Genomic DNA, 20,799 nt, shown 5'->3' with positions numbered 1-20,799 from the left:
ATATAATAACTGTGTCTGATCACAGAAGAAAAGTCAAAGGTGCCTTTCTGTTAGCCATATGAAAAGAGGAAGAAAAATGACAAATTACAACTTTTAGACCGATAATGATAAACAATCAGATATTATTATTGCGAATATAAAATCACAGTGTGTTGAATATAAAGAGAACCCAAAAAGCGTGTATATTGCAATTTACAGGACATCAGGCAGTTGGCAGTACTACTTCCTACTTTTAATGGGTCCTCAATTTCCTTCCCTAACAAAGCAATCTCCAAAATGCCTGGGGAGGTGTATCTCCTGTGGCTTCTTTCTCTCATACAAACGGTAGGTTTATCAACAAAAATAAGAATATCCACACGTATACATAGCACAGCGTTTATCGGATGGCAGATTTTCTTTTGTTACACTCGATTTATACCCACTCCTTTGCCGCGACAGTCTAGCTATCTTGAAACGAATGACGTGGCTTATCAAAATCGCACCGGTTTACGAAAGTTGATTCGTTCACCAGCTAACGTTAGCTACAAATGACAGTACATCTTAAACGTTAACACTTACATACTGCACTTTAACGCGAGTTGTGATAGATGAAAGACTGAAGTGACAAAGGGAAGAGCCAACCACGGCGAGACAGTCACCAGCTGAGATTATGCAAACATTCTACCTAGCTAACCTCATTATTGTATTTCTGTGAAGATGAACGCGATCATTTAAACGGGTTACATGCACACGACCCAATGATGTGTATATAATAAACACGTGTATATAAATTAATGTTTATGTACGGAATTTCCACAACACTACTTTGTGTTAGTAATGGATGCTCAATGAAAGGAACTGTCCTGATTTGTCGTAGAAGCTTGCTAAAAAACTTGAGCAAGCCTTCCTTCATGAACTGGTCTCTGTAAAATGGTATAGAATCAGCTTGATCCCCTCTGTCGAAGACKCTTGGACCTTCTTTTTTGACATTTTCAGTGGTATTGTTAACAAACACGCCCCCATAAAGAAAATGTAGAGTTAAAAACAGGTTAAGCCCCTGGTTCGACCATGATCTTGCAGAGTTACTCCACCTCAAGAATTGCATTTGGCGAAAGGCTTGGCATACTCAGGCTGACTGGCTCTCATTTAGGCGAATTATAAATAAGTTCACTCAGGCTGTCCGGAAGGCCAAAGTTAGTTACTTTAAGGAGCAGTTCTCTCTCTGGGTCTAACTCCAAGAAGTTCTGGATAATGGTTAAAGACCTGGAGAATAAACCCTCCTCACAGCTGCCCATGTCCCTTAAAGTTGATGTGGTTGTTACTGACAAGAAGCACATGGCTGAGCTCTTTAATCACCACTTCATTAAGTCAGGATTCCTATTTGACTCAGCCATGCCTTCTTGCCCGTCCAACCTTTCCTCATTTCCCACCCCTTCTAATGTGACTAGCCACAGTGCTCCTCCCTCTATTTCTCCTGCCACGCTACAAAGTTTCTCCCTGCAGGTGTCCAAGGTGCTGAAGGAGCTCCTGAAACTTGACCCAAAAAAAACATCTGGGTCAGATGGCTTAGACCCTTTCTTCTTTAAAACTTCTTGTGGGATGGTAGGGTCCCACCTGGCCAAAATCCGGTGAAATTGCAGAGCGACAAATTCAAAATACAGAAATAGTCAAATTAAACATTCATAAAAATGCAAGTGTTATACATCGGTTTAAAGACTAACTTCTTGTTAATCCAGACGCTGTATCAGATTTCAAAAAGGCTTTACGGCGAAAGTATACCATGCGATTATCTGAGGACAGCGCCCCGCTTACAAAAGCATAGAAACATTTTACAACCAAGTAAAGGAATTACAAAAGTCAGAAATAGCGATAAAATTAATCACTTACCTTTGATGATCTTCATATGGTTGCAGTCACAAGAGTTCCTGTTACACAATAAATGTTAGTTTTGTTCGATAAAGTTCCTCTTTATGTCCCAAAAATGTTTTGTTGGCGCGTTTTGTTCAGTAATCCACTGGCTCAAAGGCGGTCACGACATGCAGACGAATACATCCTAATAGTACAGGTAAAGTTCGTCGAAACATGKCAAATTATGTTTATAATTAATCCTCAGGTTGTCTATTGTCTAAATAATGGCTAATATTTCAACCAGACAATTGCGTCTTCAATAGAAAGGAAAAACAACGAACGGCGTGCAATCGGGTCACTCGCTCAAAACAGCTCTGGTTCATTCTAGAGTCCACTGAAAGAATGGTCTCATTCTTCTTCATTATTCAGAATACAAGCCTGAAACAATGTCTAAAGACTGTTGACATCTAGTGGAAGCCATGAGAACTGCAATTTGGGTCCTATCCAAATACATACTGTATAGGCATTCAATAGAAAAGTACCCACATCAAAAATATCCCACTTCCTGGATGGATTTTCCTCAGGTTTTCGCCTGCCATATCAGTTCTGTTATACTCACAGACATTATTTTAACAGTTTTGGAAACTTTAGAGTCTTTTCTATCCAATACTACCATGCATATGCATATCCTAGCTTCTGGGCCTGAGTAACAGGCAGTTTACATTGGGCACCTCATTCATCCAAAATTCAAAATACTGCCACCTACCCAAGAGAGGTTAAGGTTGCTGCCTCTATCATCGCCAAGCCTATCTCAGACCTTTTTAACTTGTCTCTCCTCTAGGGAGGTTCCCATTGCTTGGAAGGCAGCCACAGTTTGTCATTTATTTAAAGGGGAGATCAAGCTGATCCTAACTGTTATAGGCCTATTTCTATTTTGCCCTGTTTATCAAAAGTGTTGGAAAAACTTAAAAATAGTCAACTGACTGGCTTTCTTGATGTCTATAGTATTCTCTCTGTTATGCAATCTGGTTTCCGCTCAGGTTACAGATGTGTCAGTGCAACCTTAAAGGTCCTCAATGATGTCACCATTGTCCTTGATTCTAAGAAATGTTCTGCTGCTATTTTTATTGACTTGGCCAAAGCTTTTGATACAGTAGACCATTCCATTCTTGTGGGCCGGCTAAGGAGTATTGGTGTCTCTCTGAGGGGTCTTTGGCCTGGTTTGCTAACTACCTCTTTCAAAGAGTGCAGTGTATAAAGTCAGAACATCTGCTGTCTCAGCCACCGCCTGTCACCAAGGGAGTACCCCAAGGCTCAATCCTAGGCCCCACGCTCTTCTCAATTTACATCAACAACATAGCTCAGGCAGTAGGACGCTCTCTCATCCATTTATATGCAGATGCAGTCTTATACTTAGCTGGCCCCTCCCTAGATTTTGGGATAACCTCTCTACAACAAAGCTTTCTTAGTGTCCAACATGCTTTTTCTGCACTTAACATTGTTCTGAACACCTCCAAAACAAAGGTCATGTGGTCTGGTAAGATGAATACCCCTCTCCCTGCAGGTGTGATTACTACCTCTGAGGGTTTAGAGCTCGAGGTAGTCAACTCCTACAAGTACTTGGGAGTATGGCTCGACGGTACACTGTCCTTCGCTCAGCACATATCAAAGCTGCAGGCTAAAGTTAAATCTAGACTTGGTTTCCTCTATCGTAATTGCTCCTCTTTCAACCCAGCCGGCAAACTAACCCTGATTCAGATGACCATGCTAGATTACGGAGACGTAATTTATAGATCGGCAGGTAAGGGTGCTCTCGAGTAGTTGCTGTGAAGTTGTTAGATTACTTGTTAGATATTACTGCACGGTCGGAACTAGAAGCACAAGCATTTCGCTACTCTCGCGTTAACATCTGCTAACCATGTGTATGTGACCAATAAAATTTGATTTGATTTACCATTCGGCCATCAGATTTTCCACCAATGCCCCTTATAGGGCACATCACTGCACTCTATACTCCTCTGTAAACTGGTCATCTCTGTATACGTGTCACAAGACCCACTGGTTGTTGCTTATTTATAAAACCCTCTTAGGCCTCACTCCCCCCCTGAGATATCTACTGCAGTCCTCATCCTCCACATACAACACCCGTTCTGCCAGTCACATTCTGTTAAAGGTCCCCAAAGCACACATCCCTGGGTGGCTCGTCTTTTCAGTTCTCTGCAGCTAGCGTCTGGAACGAGCTGCAACAAACACTCAAACTGGACGGTTTTATCTCAATCTCTTCATTCAAAGACTCAATCATGGACACTCTTACTGACAGTTGTGGCTGCTTTGCGTGATGTATTGTTGTCTCTACCTTCTTGCCCTTTGTGCTGTTGTCTGTGCCCAACAATGTTTGCGCCCTGTTTTGTGCTGATACCATGTTGTGTTGCTGCCATGATGTGCTGCTGCCATGATGTTGTTTTGCTGCCATGCTATGCTGTTTTAGGTCTCTCTTTATGTTGTGTTGTCTCGCTTGTTGTGATGTGTGTTTTGTACTTTATTTATTAGTTTTTTTTTTTATCCCAGCCCCCATCACCGCAGGAGGCCTTTTGCCTTTTGGTAGGCCATCCATTGTAAATAAGAATTTGTCCTTAACTGACTTGCCTAGTTAAATAAATAAAAAGTAAATGTGAGATTCCTCCACATTACTGATTGGTATGCCAGCCCATACTCTATCTGTGCCACTGTTGTGGCTAAATGGAGATGTACTTAAGAATAAGTAATGTGACAACCAATCCAATGTCTCCCATTGTCTCCTGCTCAGCTGTCGGCATATGGAGCCAACTTGTCCTCCGAGTCATGCAGGGAGCTGGGCTTTTCCAGCAACCTCCTGTGCAGCTCCTGTGACCTGCTGGGGGAGTTCAGCCTGAGCTCGATCCAGCCTGTCTGCAAACAGTGCTGCCAGCAGGAGGCCCATATGGAGTCCAGGAAGGTAAGACATTAGGCTGCATTTAGACTATCTATGGGTATATCAATTGTTGTTGTCTCTGTCCATTTATCTGCACTTATTGGAAAATCATTTTCGGGTGACAATAATGTGCTGGAAGCTCATCAATAGCCTGAGTTTCACCCGGTCAGTCCTACTCAGACCAGTGCCAATGAGAGGCGAGGAGAGGATGTAGTGAGCTGTATAAGCAAGGATCGACTAGGTCACTTGCGTGCATGTCATGTTCTTTCATTCACTGTCTTCTTAGGTAAGCAACTCCAGTGTAGATTTGCCCTTGTGTTTTAGGTTATTGACCTGCTGAAAGGTCAAAATCAAATTGTATTAGTCACATGCGCCGAATACAACAGATGTAGACCTTCCAGTGAAATGCTTACTTACAAGCCCCTACCCAACAATGCAGTTTACAAACTACGAATAAGAATAAGAAATAAAAGTTACAAGTAGTTAAAGAGCAGCAGTAAAATAACAATAGCGAGACTATACACAGGGGGTACATTTACATTACATTTAAGTCATTTAGCAGACGCTCTTATCCAGAGCGACTTACCAGTACAGAGTCAATGTGTGGGGGCACTGGTCAGTCGAGGTAATTGAGGTAATATGTACATGAAGGAAGAGTTATTAAAGTGACTGCATAGATAATAACAGAGAGTAGCAGTGGTGGAAAATAGGGGGGGCAATGCATTTGATTAGATGTTCAGAAGTCTTAAGGCTTGGGGGTAGAAGCTGTTAAGAAGCCTCTTGGACCTAGACTTAGGGCTCTGGTACCTCTTGCCGTGTGGTAGCAGAGAGAACAGTCTATGACTAGGGTGGCTGGAGTCTTTTAGAATTTTTAGGGCCTTCCTCTGACACCGCCTGTTATTGAGGTCCTGGATGGCAGGAAGCTTGGCCCCAGTGATGTACTGGGCCGTACGCACTACCCTCTGTAGTGCCCTTCGGTCGGAGGCCGCGCAGTTGCTATACCAGGCAGTGACGCAACCAGTCAGGATGCTCTCGATGGTGCAGCTGTAGAACTTTTGGGGATCTGAGGACCCATGCCAAATCTTTTCAGTCTCCTGAGGGGGAATAGGTTTTGTCGTGCTCGCTTCACGACTGTCATGGTGTGCTTGGACCATGTTAGTTTGTTGTTGATGTGGACACCAAGGAACTTGAAGCTCTCAACCTGCTCCACTGCAGCCCCGTCGATGAGAATGGGTGTGTGCTCGTGTCCTCTTTTTCCTGTAGTCTACAATCATCTCCTTTGTCTGGATCACATTGAGGGAGAGGTTGTTGTCCTGCCACCACATGGACAGGTCTCTGACCTCCTCCCTATAGAATGTCTCGTTGTTGTCAGTGATCAGGCCTACCACTGTTGTCATCGGCAAATGTAATGATGGTGTTGGAGTCGTGCCTGGCCGTGCAGTCCTGAGTGAATAGGGAGTACAGGAGGGTGCTGAGCACGCACCCCTGAGGGGCCCCTGTGTTGAGGATCAGCGTGGTGGATGTGTTGTTACCTACCCTTACCACCTGGGGGCGGCCCGTCAGGAAGTCCAGGATCCAGTTTCAGAGGGAGGTGTTTAATCCCAGGGTCCTTATCTTATTGATGAACTTCGAGGGCACTATGGTGCTGAACGCTGAGCTGTAGGCAATGAATAGCATTGAAATCATCTCCCAGTGTCTGGTGGAAAGCCGACCCAACCAGGGTTTTGCCTGTGCTTAGCTTCATTCCATTTTATTTATTTTTATCCTGAAAAACTCCCCAGTCCTTAACGATTGCATACCCATAACATGATGCAGCCACCACTATGCTTGAAAATATGCAGAGTGGTACTCAGTAATGTATTAGATTTGCACCAAACATAACACTTTGTATTCAGGATAAAACTTTTTTTTTTCTCGCGGTGTTACTTTAGCTTTTTGTTGTAATCAGGATGGAATATTGTAATCAGGATGGAATATATTTTGGAAAATTTGTCTTCTGTACAGGCTTCCTTTTCACTCTGTCAATTAGGTTAGTATTGTGTAGTAACTACAATGTTGTTGATCCATTCTCAGTTTTCTCTTATCACAACCATTAAACTCTGTAACTGTTTTAAAGTCTCCATTTGCGTCATGGTGAAATCCCTGAGCGGTTTCCTTCCTCTCCGGCAATTGGGTTAGGAAGGACCCCTATATCTTTGTAGTGACTGGGTGTATAGGTGCACCATATAAAGTGTAAAAACTTCACCATGCTCAAAGGGATATTAAATGTCTGCTTTTCTTTGCGAGACATTGGAAACCTCCCTGATGTTTGTGGTTGAATCTGTCTTTGATATGTACTGCTCAACTAAGGGACCTTACAATTATCTGTATGTGTTTGGGTACAGAGATGAGGTAGTCATTGAAAATCATGGTAAACACTATTATTGCACATAGTGAGTCCATGCAACTTATTATGTGACTTGTTAAACAAATATTTACTCCTGAACTTATTTAGACTTTCCATAACAAAGGGGTTAAATACTTAATGACTCAAGACATTTCAGATTTTCTTTTTTAATTGTAAATTTAAAAAAAAACTTAATTATACTTTGACATTATGGGGTATTGTGTATATGTGTAGGCCAGTGACCAAAAAAAACTACATTTTAATTCATTTTAAATTCAGGCAGTAACACAACAACATTCTGAAATAGTCACTGTGTGAATACTTTCTGAAGGCACTGTATATCAGCACATACCTGGCTCCACGATGGGGCAAAAAGGGGGCTTAGCTCCCTCAGTTGAAACTTGTGCCCCCTCAGTTTTAGTTTTATGTCCCTGTATAAAAAATAGAAAAAAAAGTTCAAATGATTGAGTGACAGGTTTAGCGAAGAGAATACAGATTTTGCGCCGTCAGCACAATAGTCAGAGCGCACCACGATGTGTGTAGGGGTGCTATGGGAAGCCACTGGGGCACAGAGTTTCCGTTAGCAGGTAATTGCTGGCTTTTGGCCAATAAAATAAATTGTCCGGGGCTGCTCTGCTGCTGAGGAGAGAGAGAAAGCGAGAGAGGAGCCTTTGCCTAGGCTAGTGTTGATTGCAAAGATGGAGGCCTTTTTCATTGAAGTGAAACAAAAGTTAGAGTATGCATATAGTGAAAAGCCTACAAGGCAGGGCTCCAGACTGCAACCCTTTAGTCCCTTTTTGCGACCTTTTGACACCTGCCTGTGGGAATTTTAAAAAATGAATTGGTTGCATTTGTGTGGGCTGTACATTCACCTCACTAAAAACGGCCTGTTTTTTTAGGAGGCTAAAACCATGATTTAGTCAAACAGTAAAGTACTTTATCGTCATGATTCCTGTAATGAAAGTGTCTGCCTGCCTGCCTGCCCATGTATCTGTTTCACCGAGGCCTGCTGCTGTGTCGAGCGAGTCACACTCTCTTATTTCCCAGAGGGACAAATGCTCCGTAAGTGTTATGATTGAATAACATTTTAAAATCCAATTGCTGGGGAAACACAGCTATCCTCTTGTCACAGCTGGAAAGAGGATGCTCTCAGCTTTCTGTAGGTTTACTTTTAATTTCTCAGCTCTCAATTATGAGTTGGATAGCAAATGTACTGTTAGATTAATACATTGCTACTGTGTGTGGGTTTTATCTTTTAATTTGTGATCTACAGTGCATTCGGAAAGTATAGTACCACCAGAGATTCAGTTATATGGATTTTTATCCATATTGCTCAGCCCTTTTTATTATTAGTTCGCTGTAGTCTATGATTGCTGGGAAGATAATAATCTTTGGGTCGTTTCACCATTATCAGCTGACCAGTGGAGGCTTCTCAGAGGAGGAAGGAGATGTCCATCCTCAGTGAATTTCATAACAATTGTGAAAACATTAAAGTTATCCTTTTTAGATAAAACTATACTAAATATATTCACTACACCAAATAATTGATTAAAACACACTGTTTTTGCAATGGTCTACAGTAGAGGTCGACCGTTTAATCGGAATGGCTGATTAATTAGGGCCGATTTCAAGTTTTCATAACAATCGGAAATCGGTATTTTTGGACACCGGTTTGGCCGATAAAAAAAAAAAATATATATATATATATATTTTTTTTTTACACACCTTTATTTAACTAGGCAAGTCAGTTAAGAACACATTCTTATTTTCAATGACGGCCTAGGAACTGCCTTGTTCAGGGGCAGAATGACAGATTTTTACCTTGTCAGCTCGGGGATTCAATCTTGCAACCTTACGGTTAACTAGTCCAGCGCTCTAACCACCTGCCTCTCATTGCACTCCACGAGGAGCCTGCCTGTTACGCGAATGCAGTAAGAAGCCACGGCAAGTTGCTAGCAAGCATTAAACTTATCTTATAAAAAACAATCAATCATAATCACTAGTTAACTGCACATGGTTGATGATATTACTAGTTTATCTAGCGTGTCCTGCGTTGCATATAATCGATGCGGTGCGCATTCGCGAAAAAGGTACCTAACCATAAACATGAATGCCTTTCTTAAAATCAATACACAGAAGTATATATTTTTAAACCTGCATATTTAGCTAAAAGAAATCCAGGTTAGCAGGCAATATTAACCAGGTGAAATTGTGTCACTTCTCTTGCGTTCATTGCACGTAGAGTCAGGGTATATGCAACAGTTTGGGCCGCCTGGCTCGTTGCGAACTAATTTGCCAGAATTTTAGGTAATTATGACATAACATTGAAGGTTGTGCAATGTAACAGGAATATTTAGACTTATGGATGCCACCCGTTAGATAAAATACGGAACGGTTCCGTATTTCACTGAAATAATAAATGTTTTGTTTTCGAGATGATAGTTTCCGGATTCGACCATATTAATGACCTACGGCTCGTATTTCTGTGTGTTATTATTTTATAATAATGGCAGTTGTTGATGTGTTCCTCGTTCGAGCCCAGGTAGGAGCGAGGAGAGGGACGGAAGCTATACTGTTACACTGGCAATACTAAAGTGCCTATAAGAACATCCAATAGTCAAAGGTATATGAAATACAAATGGTATAGAGAGAAATAGTCCAATAATTCCTATAATAACTACAACCGAAAACTTCTTACCTGGGAATATTGAAGATTCGTGTTAAAAGGAACCACCAGCTTTCATATGTTCTCGTGTTCTGAGCAAGGAACTTAAACGTTAGCTTTCTTACATGGCACATATTGAACTTTTACTTTCTTCTCCAACACTTTGTTTTTGCATTATTTAAACCAAATTGAACATGTTTCATTATTTATTTGAGGCTAAATTGATTTGATTGATTTATTATATTAAGTTAAAATAAGTGTTCATTCAGTATTGTTGTAATTGTCATTGTTACAAATAAAGAAAAAAATCGGCCGATTAATCGGTATCGGCTTTTTCTGGTCCTCCAATAATCGGTATCGGCGTTGAAAAATCATAATCGGTCGACAGCTAGTCTACAGTAGCCTCCGCGGCACTCTGTAGGGTATCACCGTGGTGTAGCCGGAGGACAGCTAGCTTCTGTTCTCCTTCGGGTACATTGACTCTAATACAAAACCTAGGAGGCTCATGGTTCTCACCCCCTTCCATAGACTTTGCACAGTAATTATGACAACTTCCGGAGGACATCCTCCAACCTCAGAGCTCTTGCAGCATGAACTGACATGTTGTCCACCCAATCAAAGGATCAGAGAATTAATCTAGTATTGAAAGCATAAGCTACAGCTAGTTAGCACTGCATAAAATGTAGTGAGTAGTTGACTCAGAAAGCAAGAGAGACTATAGTTGGAAAGTTTTGAACAAATTCATTTAGAGATAAATAAATATATATATACATACATACAGTGGGGAGAACAAGTATTTGATACACTGCCGATTTTGCAGGTTTTCCTACTTACAAAGCATGTAGAGGTCTGTAGGTACACTTCAAGGTACATAGGTACACTTCAACTGTGAGAGACGGAATCTAAAACAAAAATCCAGAAAATCACATTGTATGATTTTTAAGTAATTCATTTGCATTTTATTGCATGACATAAGTATTTGATCTCCTATCAACCAGTAAGAATTCCGGCTCTCACAGACCTGTTAGTTTTTCTTTAAGAAGCCCTCCTGTTCTCCACTCATTACCTGTATTAACTGCACCTGTTTGAACTCGTTACCTGTATAAAAGACACCTGTCCACACACTCAATCAAACAGACTCCAACCTTCTCACAATGGCCAAGACCAGAGAGCTGTGTAAGGACATCAGGGATAATTGTAGACCTGCACAAGGCTGGGATGGGCTACAGGACAATAAGCAAGCAGCTTGGTGAGAAGGCAACAACTGTTGGCGCAATTATTAGAAAATGGAAGAAGTTGAAGATGACGGTCAATCACCCTCGGTCTGGGGCTCCATGCAAGATCTCACCTCGTGGGCATCAATGATCATGAGGGATCAGCCCAGAACTACACGGCAGGACCTGGTCATGACCTGAAGAGAGCTGGGACCACAGTCTCAAAGAAACCATTAGTAACACACTACGCCGTCATGGATTAAATCCTGCAGCGCACGCAAGGTCCCCTGCTCAAGCCAGCGCATGTCCAGGCCCATCTGAAGTTTGCCAATGACCATCTGGATGATCCAGAGGAGGAATGGGAGAAGGTCATGTGGTCTGATGAGACAAAAATAGAGCTTTTTGGTCTAAACTCCACTCGCTGTATTTGGAGGAAGAAGAAGGATGAGTACAACCCCAAGAACACCATCCCAACCGTGAAGCATGGAGGTGGAACATCATTTTTGGGGATGCTTTTCTGCAAAGGGGACAGGACGACTGCACCGTATTGAGGGGAGGATGGATGGGGCCATGTATTGCGAGATCTTGGCCAACAACCTCCTTCCCTCAGTAAGAGCATTGAAGATGGGTCGTGGCTGGGTCTTCCAGCATGACAACGACCCGAAACACACAGCCAGGGCAACTAAGGAGTGGCTCCGTAAGAAGCATCTCAAGGTCCTGGAATGGCCTAGCCAGTCTCCAGACCTGAACCCAATAGAAAATCTTTTGAGGGAGCTGAAAGTCCGTATTGCCCAGCGACAACCCCGAAACCTGAAGGATCTGGAGAAGGTCTGTATGGAGGAGTGGGCCAAAATCCCTGCTGCAGTGTGTGCAAACCTGGTCAAGAACTATAGGAAACGTATGATCTCTGTAATTGCAAACAAAGGTTTCTGTACCAAATATTAAGTTCTGCTTTTCTGATGTATCAAATACTTATGTCATGCAATAAAATGCAAATTAATTACTTAAAAATCATACAATGTGATTTTCTGGATTTTTTGTCTCTCACAGTTGAAGTGTACCTATGATCAAAATTACAGACCTCTACATGCTTTGTAAGTAGGAAAACCTGCAAAGTCGGCAGTGTATCAAATACTTCTTCTCCCCACTGTGTATATATATATATAATATATACGTTTTGCTAGTGAATGCAGCTAGCTAGTTTTGCCTACTCAAACACCAGAATCAGACAGAGGGATGCTAGGTGGCTATGGCAATCCAACACTGGAACTCTTCCAAGTCAAGGTAAGCTTTTGGTTTTATAATATTTTGCCGCCGGTTTAACATGCTGTAGCGGGTTTACTAACGTGTTCTAGTATGTTGATTATGACATGACAACGATGTAGGCTGTGTGTAGCGGTTATGATATAAAGGTTTGGCTTGGAAAGTTGTTTTTGCCTGGTCACAGAAAGCTGATGTGTTGTGCACTGAAGTACACAAGTGACAGCAAAAGGTGAGAAGAGGAGGAGGAGGGTGCCTAGATAGTTGTGAGAAGGCATTATATACAACGAGCAAAGTGATCTTGGTGTTTTTATGTGGCTGCTATGAAAGTGAACTGTGTTTTGCGTGTGATCGGGTGAATTCATTCTGCCGATTCTGTTCAAAAACTTTTCTTGAACGGAAGCAAACGAAACAGGGATAAACATTTTTCGAATAGAAACTCTCATTTGCAACTGTTGGACGAATGATTACACCCTAGATCAGCTAGATGCGGGCAAGAGTGCAAGGCGTATTAAATGTGTCACTGTCACTTTGATTACTCAAAATTCTCTCGACCTGTGTTGTCTCATGACTGTCCTGTGAGGATCACAATGGGTCAGATCAGCTTGGCAATGGTTGACAATAACCGGACCTAATCACCCACAGAAGAGGGGAGGAAGGAGCTGGTGGGGGTTTTGACACCTCACGCCCTGTTGTAGAGAAATACTTTCTTTCCCGCTTCAGTATTTAACCCAAGGAATGTTCTTTGTTAAGACTTTTCCCGCCGAAACTCTAACACGGTAAACGGTGAATAATGGAACAATAATTGGAAAACAATGGAGCTATGGAAAACAAATGTAATATTGGTTTTCATTTTGTGATGTCACTAACTGTATGAACAAAATACTTTAACTTGGAAAGTATATCCCCTTTATCTGTCAAGTTTCCATCCAATAAGTTGTGCATATAATATGAAAATGATGAAAGTGTTTTTGTTAAGATGGATTCAATTACACCTCCTAAAATCACATTCCTATCTCCTATAAACTGTACATAAGTAAGGAGCAACGCCCCGACAAGGTCAGAGAGTTTGTCATGCTGACAGAACCGCCCCCTACGCTTCAAACTATCCCATCATACTACGAGTCTCAAATCACCATATTCGCCGACTATCATCATCAATGGGAACCGTCAACACGGTTGTGTTGTGACAAGGTAGGGGTGGTATACAGAAGAGAGCCCTATTTGGTAAAAGACCAAGTCCATATTATGGCAAGATCAGCTCAAATAAGCAAAGAGAAACGACAGTCCATCATTACTTTAAGACTTGAAGGTCAGTCAATCCGGAAAATTTCAAGAACATTGAAAGTTTCTTCAAGTGCAGTCGCAAAAACCATCAAGCGCTATGATGAAACTGACTCTCATGAGGACCGCCACAGGAAAGGAAGACCCAGAGTTACCTCTGCTGCAGAGGGCAAGTTCATTAGAGTTACCAGCCTCCAGAAATTGCAGACCAATTAAATGTCAGAGTTCAAGTAACAGACACATCTCAACATCAAGTGTTCAGTGGAGACTGCGTGAATCAGGCCTTCATGGTCGAATTGCTTCAAAGAAACCACTACTAAAGGACACCAATAATAAGAAGAGACTTGCTTTGGCCAAGAAACACGAGCAATGGGCATTAGACCGGTGGAAATCTGTCCTTATGGTCTGATGAGTCCAAATGTGACATTTTTGGTTCCAACAGCCATGTCTTTGTGAGATGCAGAGTAGGTGAACGGATGATCTCCACATGTGTGGTTCCCACCATGAAGCACGGAGGAGGTGTGATGGTGTGGGGGTGCTTTGCTGTTGACATTGTCAGTGATTTATTCAGAATTCAGGGCACACTTAACCAGCATGGCTACCACAGCATTCTGCAGCGATACGCCATCACATCTGGTTTGCGCTTAGTGTGGCTATCATTTGTTTTTCAACAGGACAATGACCCAACACACCTCCAGGCTGTGTAAGGGCTATTTGACCAAAATATGGAGTGATGGAGTGCTGCATCAGATGACCTGGCCTCCACAATCACCCGACCTCAACCCAATTGAGATGGTTTGGCATGAGTTGGACCGCAGAGTGAAGGAAAAGCAGCCAACAAGTGCTCAGCATATCTGGGAACTCCTTCAAGACTGTTGGAAAAGCATTCCAGGTGAAGCTGGTTGAAAGAATGTGAAGAGTGTGCAAAGCTGTCATCAAGGCAAAGGGTGAAGAATCTCAAATATAAAATATATTTTGATTTGTTTAACACTTTTTTTGGTTACTACATGGTTCTATATGTATTATTTCATAGTTTTGATGTCTTCACTGTTTTTCGACAATGTATAAAATAGTAAAAATAAAGAAACCCTTGAATGAGTAGGTGTGGCCAAACTTTTGACTGACTGGTACTGTGTGTGTGTGTGGTTCATTTTCGTGTCAGCCAGGTAGGCTATACTCATGTAAAGATAAGCAATGTGCTTAATATTAGGACAGTTGAGAAATAAATATAGTAGGCATAGCTTATAAAAAGCTGATGGGATCCTCTTTCTAATAGAGGCCATTTAACTCGGTTTTCTCACGCTATTGCATAGCCTATAGAATTTTTGTGCAACATGACCTCTTTTACATTACATTTGCTTTGATGTCAGAGTGGTTAGAGAGACAATAGTGATGAGTAGCAGGTTTGGTAGGCTACTAATGACCATCCGCATCAGAGCTTGCAGAAGCCTAATTACCGCGACTAAACGGACACGTTGAACAGCCCTACTCCCTCATCTTAAACGGCAACGACCGCCACTGCAGCTTACGTGCCCCAGTGTTTGAAAGTTGGTCAAAGGTTGCAGTTATAGCAGTATCATCACACTACCACTCTGTCCTTAACAAGCCTTCAACTACTCAAATAGACTGAAAGCTGATTCAGGTGGTGGAGTACAAAACAACTGTCATTTCTGCTTGATTAAACTAAGCCCACGTGCTGTGGTATCCTAGCAACACTACTTAGGAGAGCAAGCCTACAGAGAGCAGTGTGAGCAGCAGCACACCTCAAGTCACTTCTTGATTGTTACCTCAGTCCTGTAATGTATAATTATATGCCACTTGGCAAACACTTTTCCTAAAAGTGACTTACAGTAAGTGCATACGTTTATACTGTGCATGGGAACCCTCACGAGCGCCACCCTCTTGACAACTGTGCCACAAAGGAAAACATGTACTGTAAGGCTGTGGTTGCCATTTTCCATGTTGAGCTAAAAACATCACATTTCTGCCCCTCTTCTTAATTCTTAGGAGACCTGGGAGATGGCACTACTACATTCTGCTGCATTATTCATATTTGCGAAAGGACTTTGTATTGTTTTAATGAGCCTCGATGAGCATAGAGAACATTTTGTCAATCAAATCTCTCTGTTTGTCCAGAAATGATCCTTCAGTTGCACCTACGGCCCTGCTGCTTCTCTGCATGCTAATATTACTGTCGCTCCAGTTCCATTAGTGGAGCAAGCCAGCAATGGCCTTTTTGGGTTTTGGCCCATTCTAATGAGTTTTTACTCAAATCGTTTTAGAAAATGCCCAAAAAATGGGCATGACATTAGGGATGGGCATGGTTATTTCAATATGGTACTTCCACTTATACCATGGTCTGACTCATGAAAATGTACCATGGTTTTAGCCTTGAAGTATGGTGGTACTGCCATGCACGCAAATAATAATAATAATAATATCACTTAATTTATACCATGGTAGTTGTGGATCATGGAAATTCCATGGTTTTAACCTGCATTATACATTCTACCATGGTAATGCACAATTATGAAAAATGGTACCAATAATTATCATATGGTACCATCTTTATTAATTGTGCGTTACCATAGCACAATGGCAGTATAATGCATTAAATAAATAACCCACCCCCCCAGTTCAAAAGAGGTTGGTATTATATTGATTCATTTCTATAATCATATGGGCACGTTTCTGATGAAGTCAGAGGCAGGCTACTATTGTTGGTCCTAGTTTGTCTGTAACATCAAAGAAAAGACACTAGTTGCTGTGAAAAAGGGGTAATTTCTGTATTAATAGTACTGTTTTTGCTCATGTTTAGGTTTCCTGTAGAGGGTGGGAGAGACCAAATTTATGGCATTTTGTAATTCACAGTATTTATAGGCAAGGGGTGTTGTGCTTGTTTTGGCCCGGGGGGGGAACCGCACGCCCTAGTCGTTGCATCACGCACTCTCGCGCTAACCTGCCTAGTAAGTGAGTCAGTTGAATGAGAGCCAACTGAAAATTGTATTGAAGAGGGAAGCACCAGATAAACTATTTCCTCACGGACCCTTGTAAGCGCAGAACGGAACACGGCTACATTCAATCCTCGCGCCTTTACATCGCTAAAGACCGTGTACCTCCAGATAAAATAATTTAAAAGTTATGCTCAATATTACGGAACTGTTTTATCTTTCTGCCGCGGATTCGTGAGCATGTCGTGGGCCATTTTTGTAACTTTTTAAAAAATGTATTAAACTAGGCAAGTCGGTTAACAAATTCTTATTTACAATTATGGCCTACCAAAATGCCTCCTGCGGGGACGGGGGCTGGGATTAAAAATAAATATAGGACAAAACGCACATCACGACAAGAGAGCCAACACAACACTACATAGAGACCTAAGATGACAAAGCATAGCATGGCAGGAACACATGACAACACAGCATGGTAGCAACACAACATGATGACAACATGGTAGCAACACAACATGGTAGCAGCACAAAACATGGTACAAACATTATTGGGCACAGACAACAGCACAAAGGGCAAGAAGGTAGAGACAACAACACATCACGCAAAGCAGTGACAACTGTCAGTAAGAGTGTCCATGATTGAGTCTTTGAATGAAGAGATTGAGATAAAACTGTCCAGTTTGAGTGTTTGTAGCAGCTCATTCCAGTTGCTAGCTGCAGCGAACTGAAAAGACGAGCCACCCAGGGATGTGTGTGCTTTGGGGACTTTTAACAGAATGTGACTGGCAGAACGGGTGTTGTATGTGGAGGATGAGGGCTGCAGTAGATGTCTCAGATAGGGGAGAGGTGAGGCCTAAGAGGGTTTTATAAATAAGCTTCAACCAGTGGGTCTTGCAATGGGTATACAGAGATGACCAGTTTACAGAGGAGTATAGAGTGCAGTGATGTGTCCTATAAGGAGCATTGGTGGCAAATCTGATGGCCGAATGGTAAAGAACATCTAGCCGCTTGAGAGCACCCTTACCTCCCGATCTATAAATTACGTCTCCGTAATTTAGCATGGGTAGAATGGTCATCTGAATCAGGGTTAGTTTGGCAGCTGGGGTGAAAGATGACGATTTACGATAGAGGAAACCAAGTCTAGATTTAACTTTAGCCTGCAGCTTTGATATGTGCTGAGAGGACAGTGTACTATCTAGCCATACTCCCAAGTACTTGTAGGAGTTGACTTGTAGGAATCACACCTGTGGGGAGAGAACCATTCTTCTTACCAAATCACATGACCTTTTGTTTTGGAGGTGTTAAGAACAAGGTTAAGGGCAGAGAAAGCTTGTTTGACACTAAGAAAGCTTTGTTGTAGAGCATTTAACCCAAAATCTAGGGAGGGGCCTGCTGAGTAGAAGACTATATCTGCATATAAATGGATGAGAGCTTCCTACTGCCTGAGCTATGTTGTTGATGTAAATTTAGCGGTGTGGGGCCTAGGATCGAGCCTTGGGGTACTCCCTTGGTGACAGGCAGTGGCTGAGACAGCAGATGTTCTGTCTTTATACGCTGCACTCTTTGAGAGGTAGTTAGCAAACCAGGCCAAAGACTCCTCAGAGACACCAATACTCCTTAGCCGGCCCATAAGTATGGAATGGTCTACCGCAGGGGTGCCCAACCAGTCGATCGCGAGATGATTATACATTTACTCAAATTCAGCCATACAAATCAATGCCTATAATCTTTCTGTTTTAATGTTCGACAGTCCTCCATTCACAGCAATGTCTGAAAAGTCAGGTGATTTACATAAAATATGACCAGTTCCTGCGCACTTATTGACGTATGCCGAGTTAGTGTGTCCGGTGCCCCCTGCCAAGTCTGTGTCCAAGCCTTTGTCGATATGCACCCATAATCAACAAAACTGTGACTTCCTCCCATGCAGTGTGTTGTGAGAATAAATGTTGCTGTCCTGGCTTAAGGGAAAGGAAGCTTGCTGGTGTAATTTAATTTGTGTTCCCAGTAACAGTGTGCCTGTGAAATACTGCTGTGACACTCCAATTTCCGCTAAGTTATTGTGTTTTGGTGTGGAGCTTTGATTACCAGCGGGTCACAAAGCTGCCATCCGTCAGAACCCTTCCATATGCAGAGGCTCACAGTTTAATGACCCTGATGAAGAGCCTGTCTACCACGTTTACGAATCAGACTGCCCAGAATCACATTATCCCAACTCAACGCCAGGAGCTTCACTGTGGGTGGGCGTCAGTGTGTAAAAATGAATAGTCAGGAAGGTAGTTGGATTGTTTATTGGCCAAAGGATTGCGAAGATAAACCTCAGCAATGGTTTAGGACAAAGATGCTCCACTTCTCGAGGGCCGTAGTCCTTGCTGTTTTTTTMTTTTCTTCGTTTCTCCCTGGCAATTTAATGAATTAATTAATATCGTTGACTGACCAGTGATTGCTAGTTACCACGTCGTAATCAAGTATGTTTAAAAAGGCAAGGAGGTGAACTAGCTTGTGGCCCTTGACGTCTGGAGTTGTTTTGCTGGTTTTAGTGATGAGCTGATGTATTAGTCAAGTTTCTTGTTCTTTTTAAAAAATTGATGTGAGCTGAGCTCCCAGGGCTTAGTCTTCCTCCAGTAGAACAACATGTGCATCCTGAGCCGCACCCTGACCAACCACAGGACTTAACACAGTGCTTTCCCCTCCACAGCTCTACCCTGGGGCCATCCTGGAAGTGTGTGGATGAAAGTTGGGGAGGTTCCCTCAAGTCCAAGGTGAGTTGTGTTGTCGCGGGACCACCCACCTGGTAACGCTTATTGGTGTCCGTTGTCATCTGGGTGTCAGTTGGCTGTGAAGGGGCTGTTATTGTAGCCTGCCTTTGTGTGGGGTAGAGCCTCGGAGCTCTCTGCCTTATGGCACTGTTTGTGTTCCGGACAGCTGCACGCTCGCGTTCACAACTGTGGTCCCTTTTGACTTGATTACCGAATAATGTTTTCCCAACGGCTTCTGTTTACAAGCTTTGTGCAACAAAAAATAGAACTGTCCATCAATTGATTAATTCATTAGAACTTTGATATTGTTGACCTTTTGTGTCCACAGCTTTTGTCAGGTCTGACAAGCCGAAGATGTTCAAGGGTCTTCAAATTAAGGTACAACATGAATTGTAGATACTCTTGCCTGTTGCGTACAATTAATTAGTTGAGTTAAATGCAATAAAGAAGTGGTTGTTTCTCTGACAGCTTTTCTACGACTTTGGAATGAAAATAACCACATTGTCTTGAACATAATCTCCTGTCATTATGGAATGAACCCTATGCCACACCATAATGTTTCAATATTACACCGTATAGGGAGTTCTTATTATCTTATAGGCATTACAATGGCTATGTGGGAATTGGTTAACTTTGTTTGGCCGCAGTCCTGATAGTCCTCTGTTATTATTTTTGTTTCAGTATGTGAGAGGCGCAGACCCTATACTAAAGCTGCTGGACGATAACGGGAACATTGCTGAAGAACTCAGCATCCTCAAGTGGAACACGGATAGTGTGGAAGAATTCCTGAGCGAGAAGTTGGAAGTATATAATACCGATTTGTAGTACTCATCACCCAAATTTTTTTTGGGGGGGGCTACAAATTTGTGCACTGTTTTGGATTTTATTGTTTAAAGGGACTGCGCTGTTGGACTTTTTTTTTGTAGTACCTAAAAATCATGAACTTCGTCCGTTTTGTGAACTGACATGTGCCAGGATGTAAAACGGATCTTTATAGATTTGTACCTGAACTTACCTGCAAAATACCTGGCATTAACATCAAAATTATTGGAATGAAGTAGACAAAGAAAGACTGTAAAGATGTTCACTGCTTGTTACCTTTTTTGTAGTTTTTTCTCCCATCTGTCAGTTGTCTCTGTAGTTTAAAAGAAATACGACTTATGGTTTCAGCGGTGGGATCTTGGGGTGGGGGGGCCAAGTCATTCGCTTCATGCAGATGTTTCGGGGAGGAACACATTAGTGAAGGTCTCACAGTAAACCACATTTTGGGATGTGAGACCTGATGTCCCTGTGTGTCACTCTGGGCATCTTGCAGTGGAGAGAGACTGGATTCCCCAGTGTGTGAATTAGAATGGGGAGGAAAAACACTACAATTAATAAAATGACTCATGTTATTTTTTTGTGTGTCATCTGTTTGAGCATACACTGCATTTAATTGTGCTGTGTTGCATATTTCTGGTAGTCTGACACTCACGAAAACCATATGTCTGACATGGAGGGTAGCTT

General features: G+C 42.2%; 1 protein-coding gene across 1 annotated transcript; it reads left to right on the top strand.

Moving 5' to 3' along the window:
• Window positions 1-217: 217 nt before the first annotated feature.
• On the top strand, window positions 218-20,687 carry LOC111956572 (selenoprotein F-like). The gene is made up of 5 exons (XM_023977054.1): window positions 218-324; window positions 4,634-4,801; window positions 19,233-19,296; window positions 19,622-19,671; window positions 19,975-20,687. Exons 1-5 carry the CDS (start codon window positions 277-279, stop codon window positions 20,116-20,118), a joined length of 474 nt encoding a protein of 157 aa, XP_023832822.1. The 5' UTR covers window positions 218-276; the 3' UTR covers window positions 20,119-20,687.
• The last annotated feature ends 112 nt before the right edge of the window (window positions 20,688-20,799 follow it).

This window comes from Salvelinus sp. IW2-2015, linkage group LG32 (genome assembly GCF_002910315.2).
Source record: "Salvelinus sp. IW2-2015 linkage group LG32, ASM291031v2, whole genome shotgun sequence".
In the NCBI taxonomy this organism is placed as follows: Eukaryota; Metazoa; Chordata; class Actinopteri; order Salmoniformes; family Salmonidae; genus Salvelinus; species Salvelinus sp. IW2-2015.
This window is presented reverse-complemented; position numbering and strand designations above follow the sequence as displayed.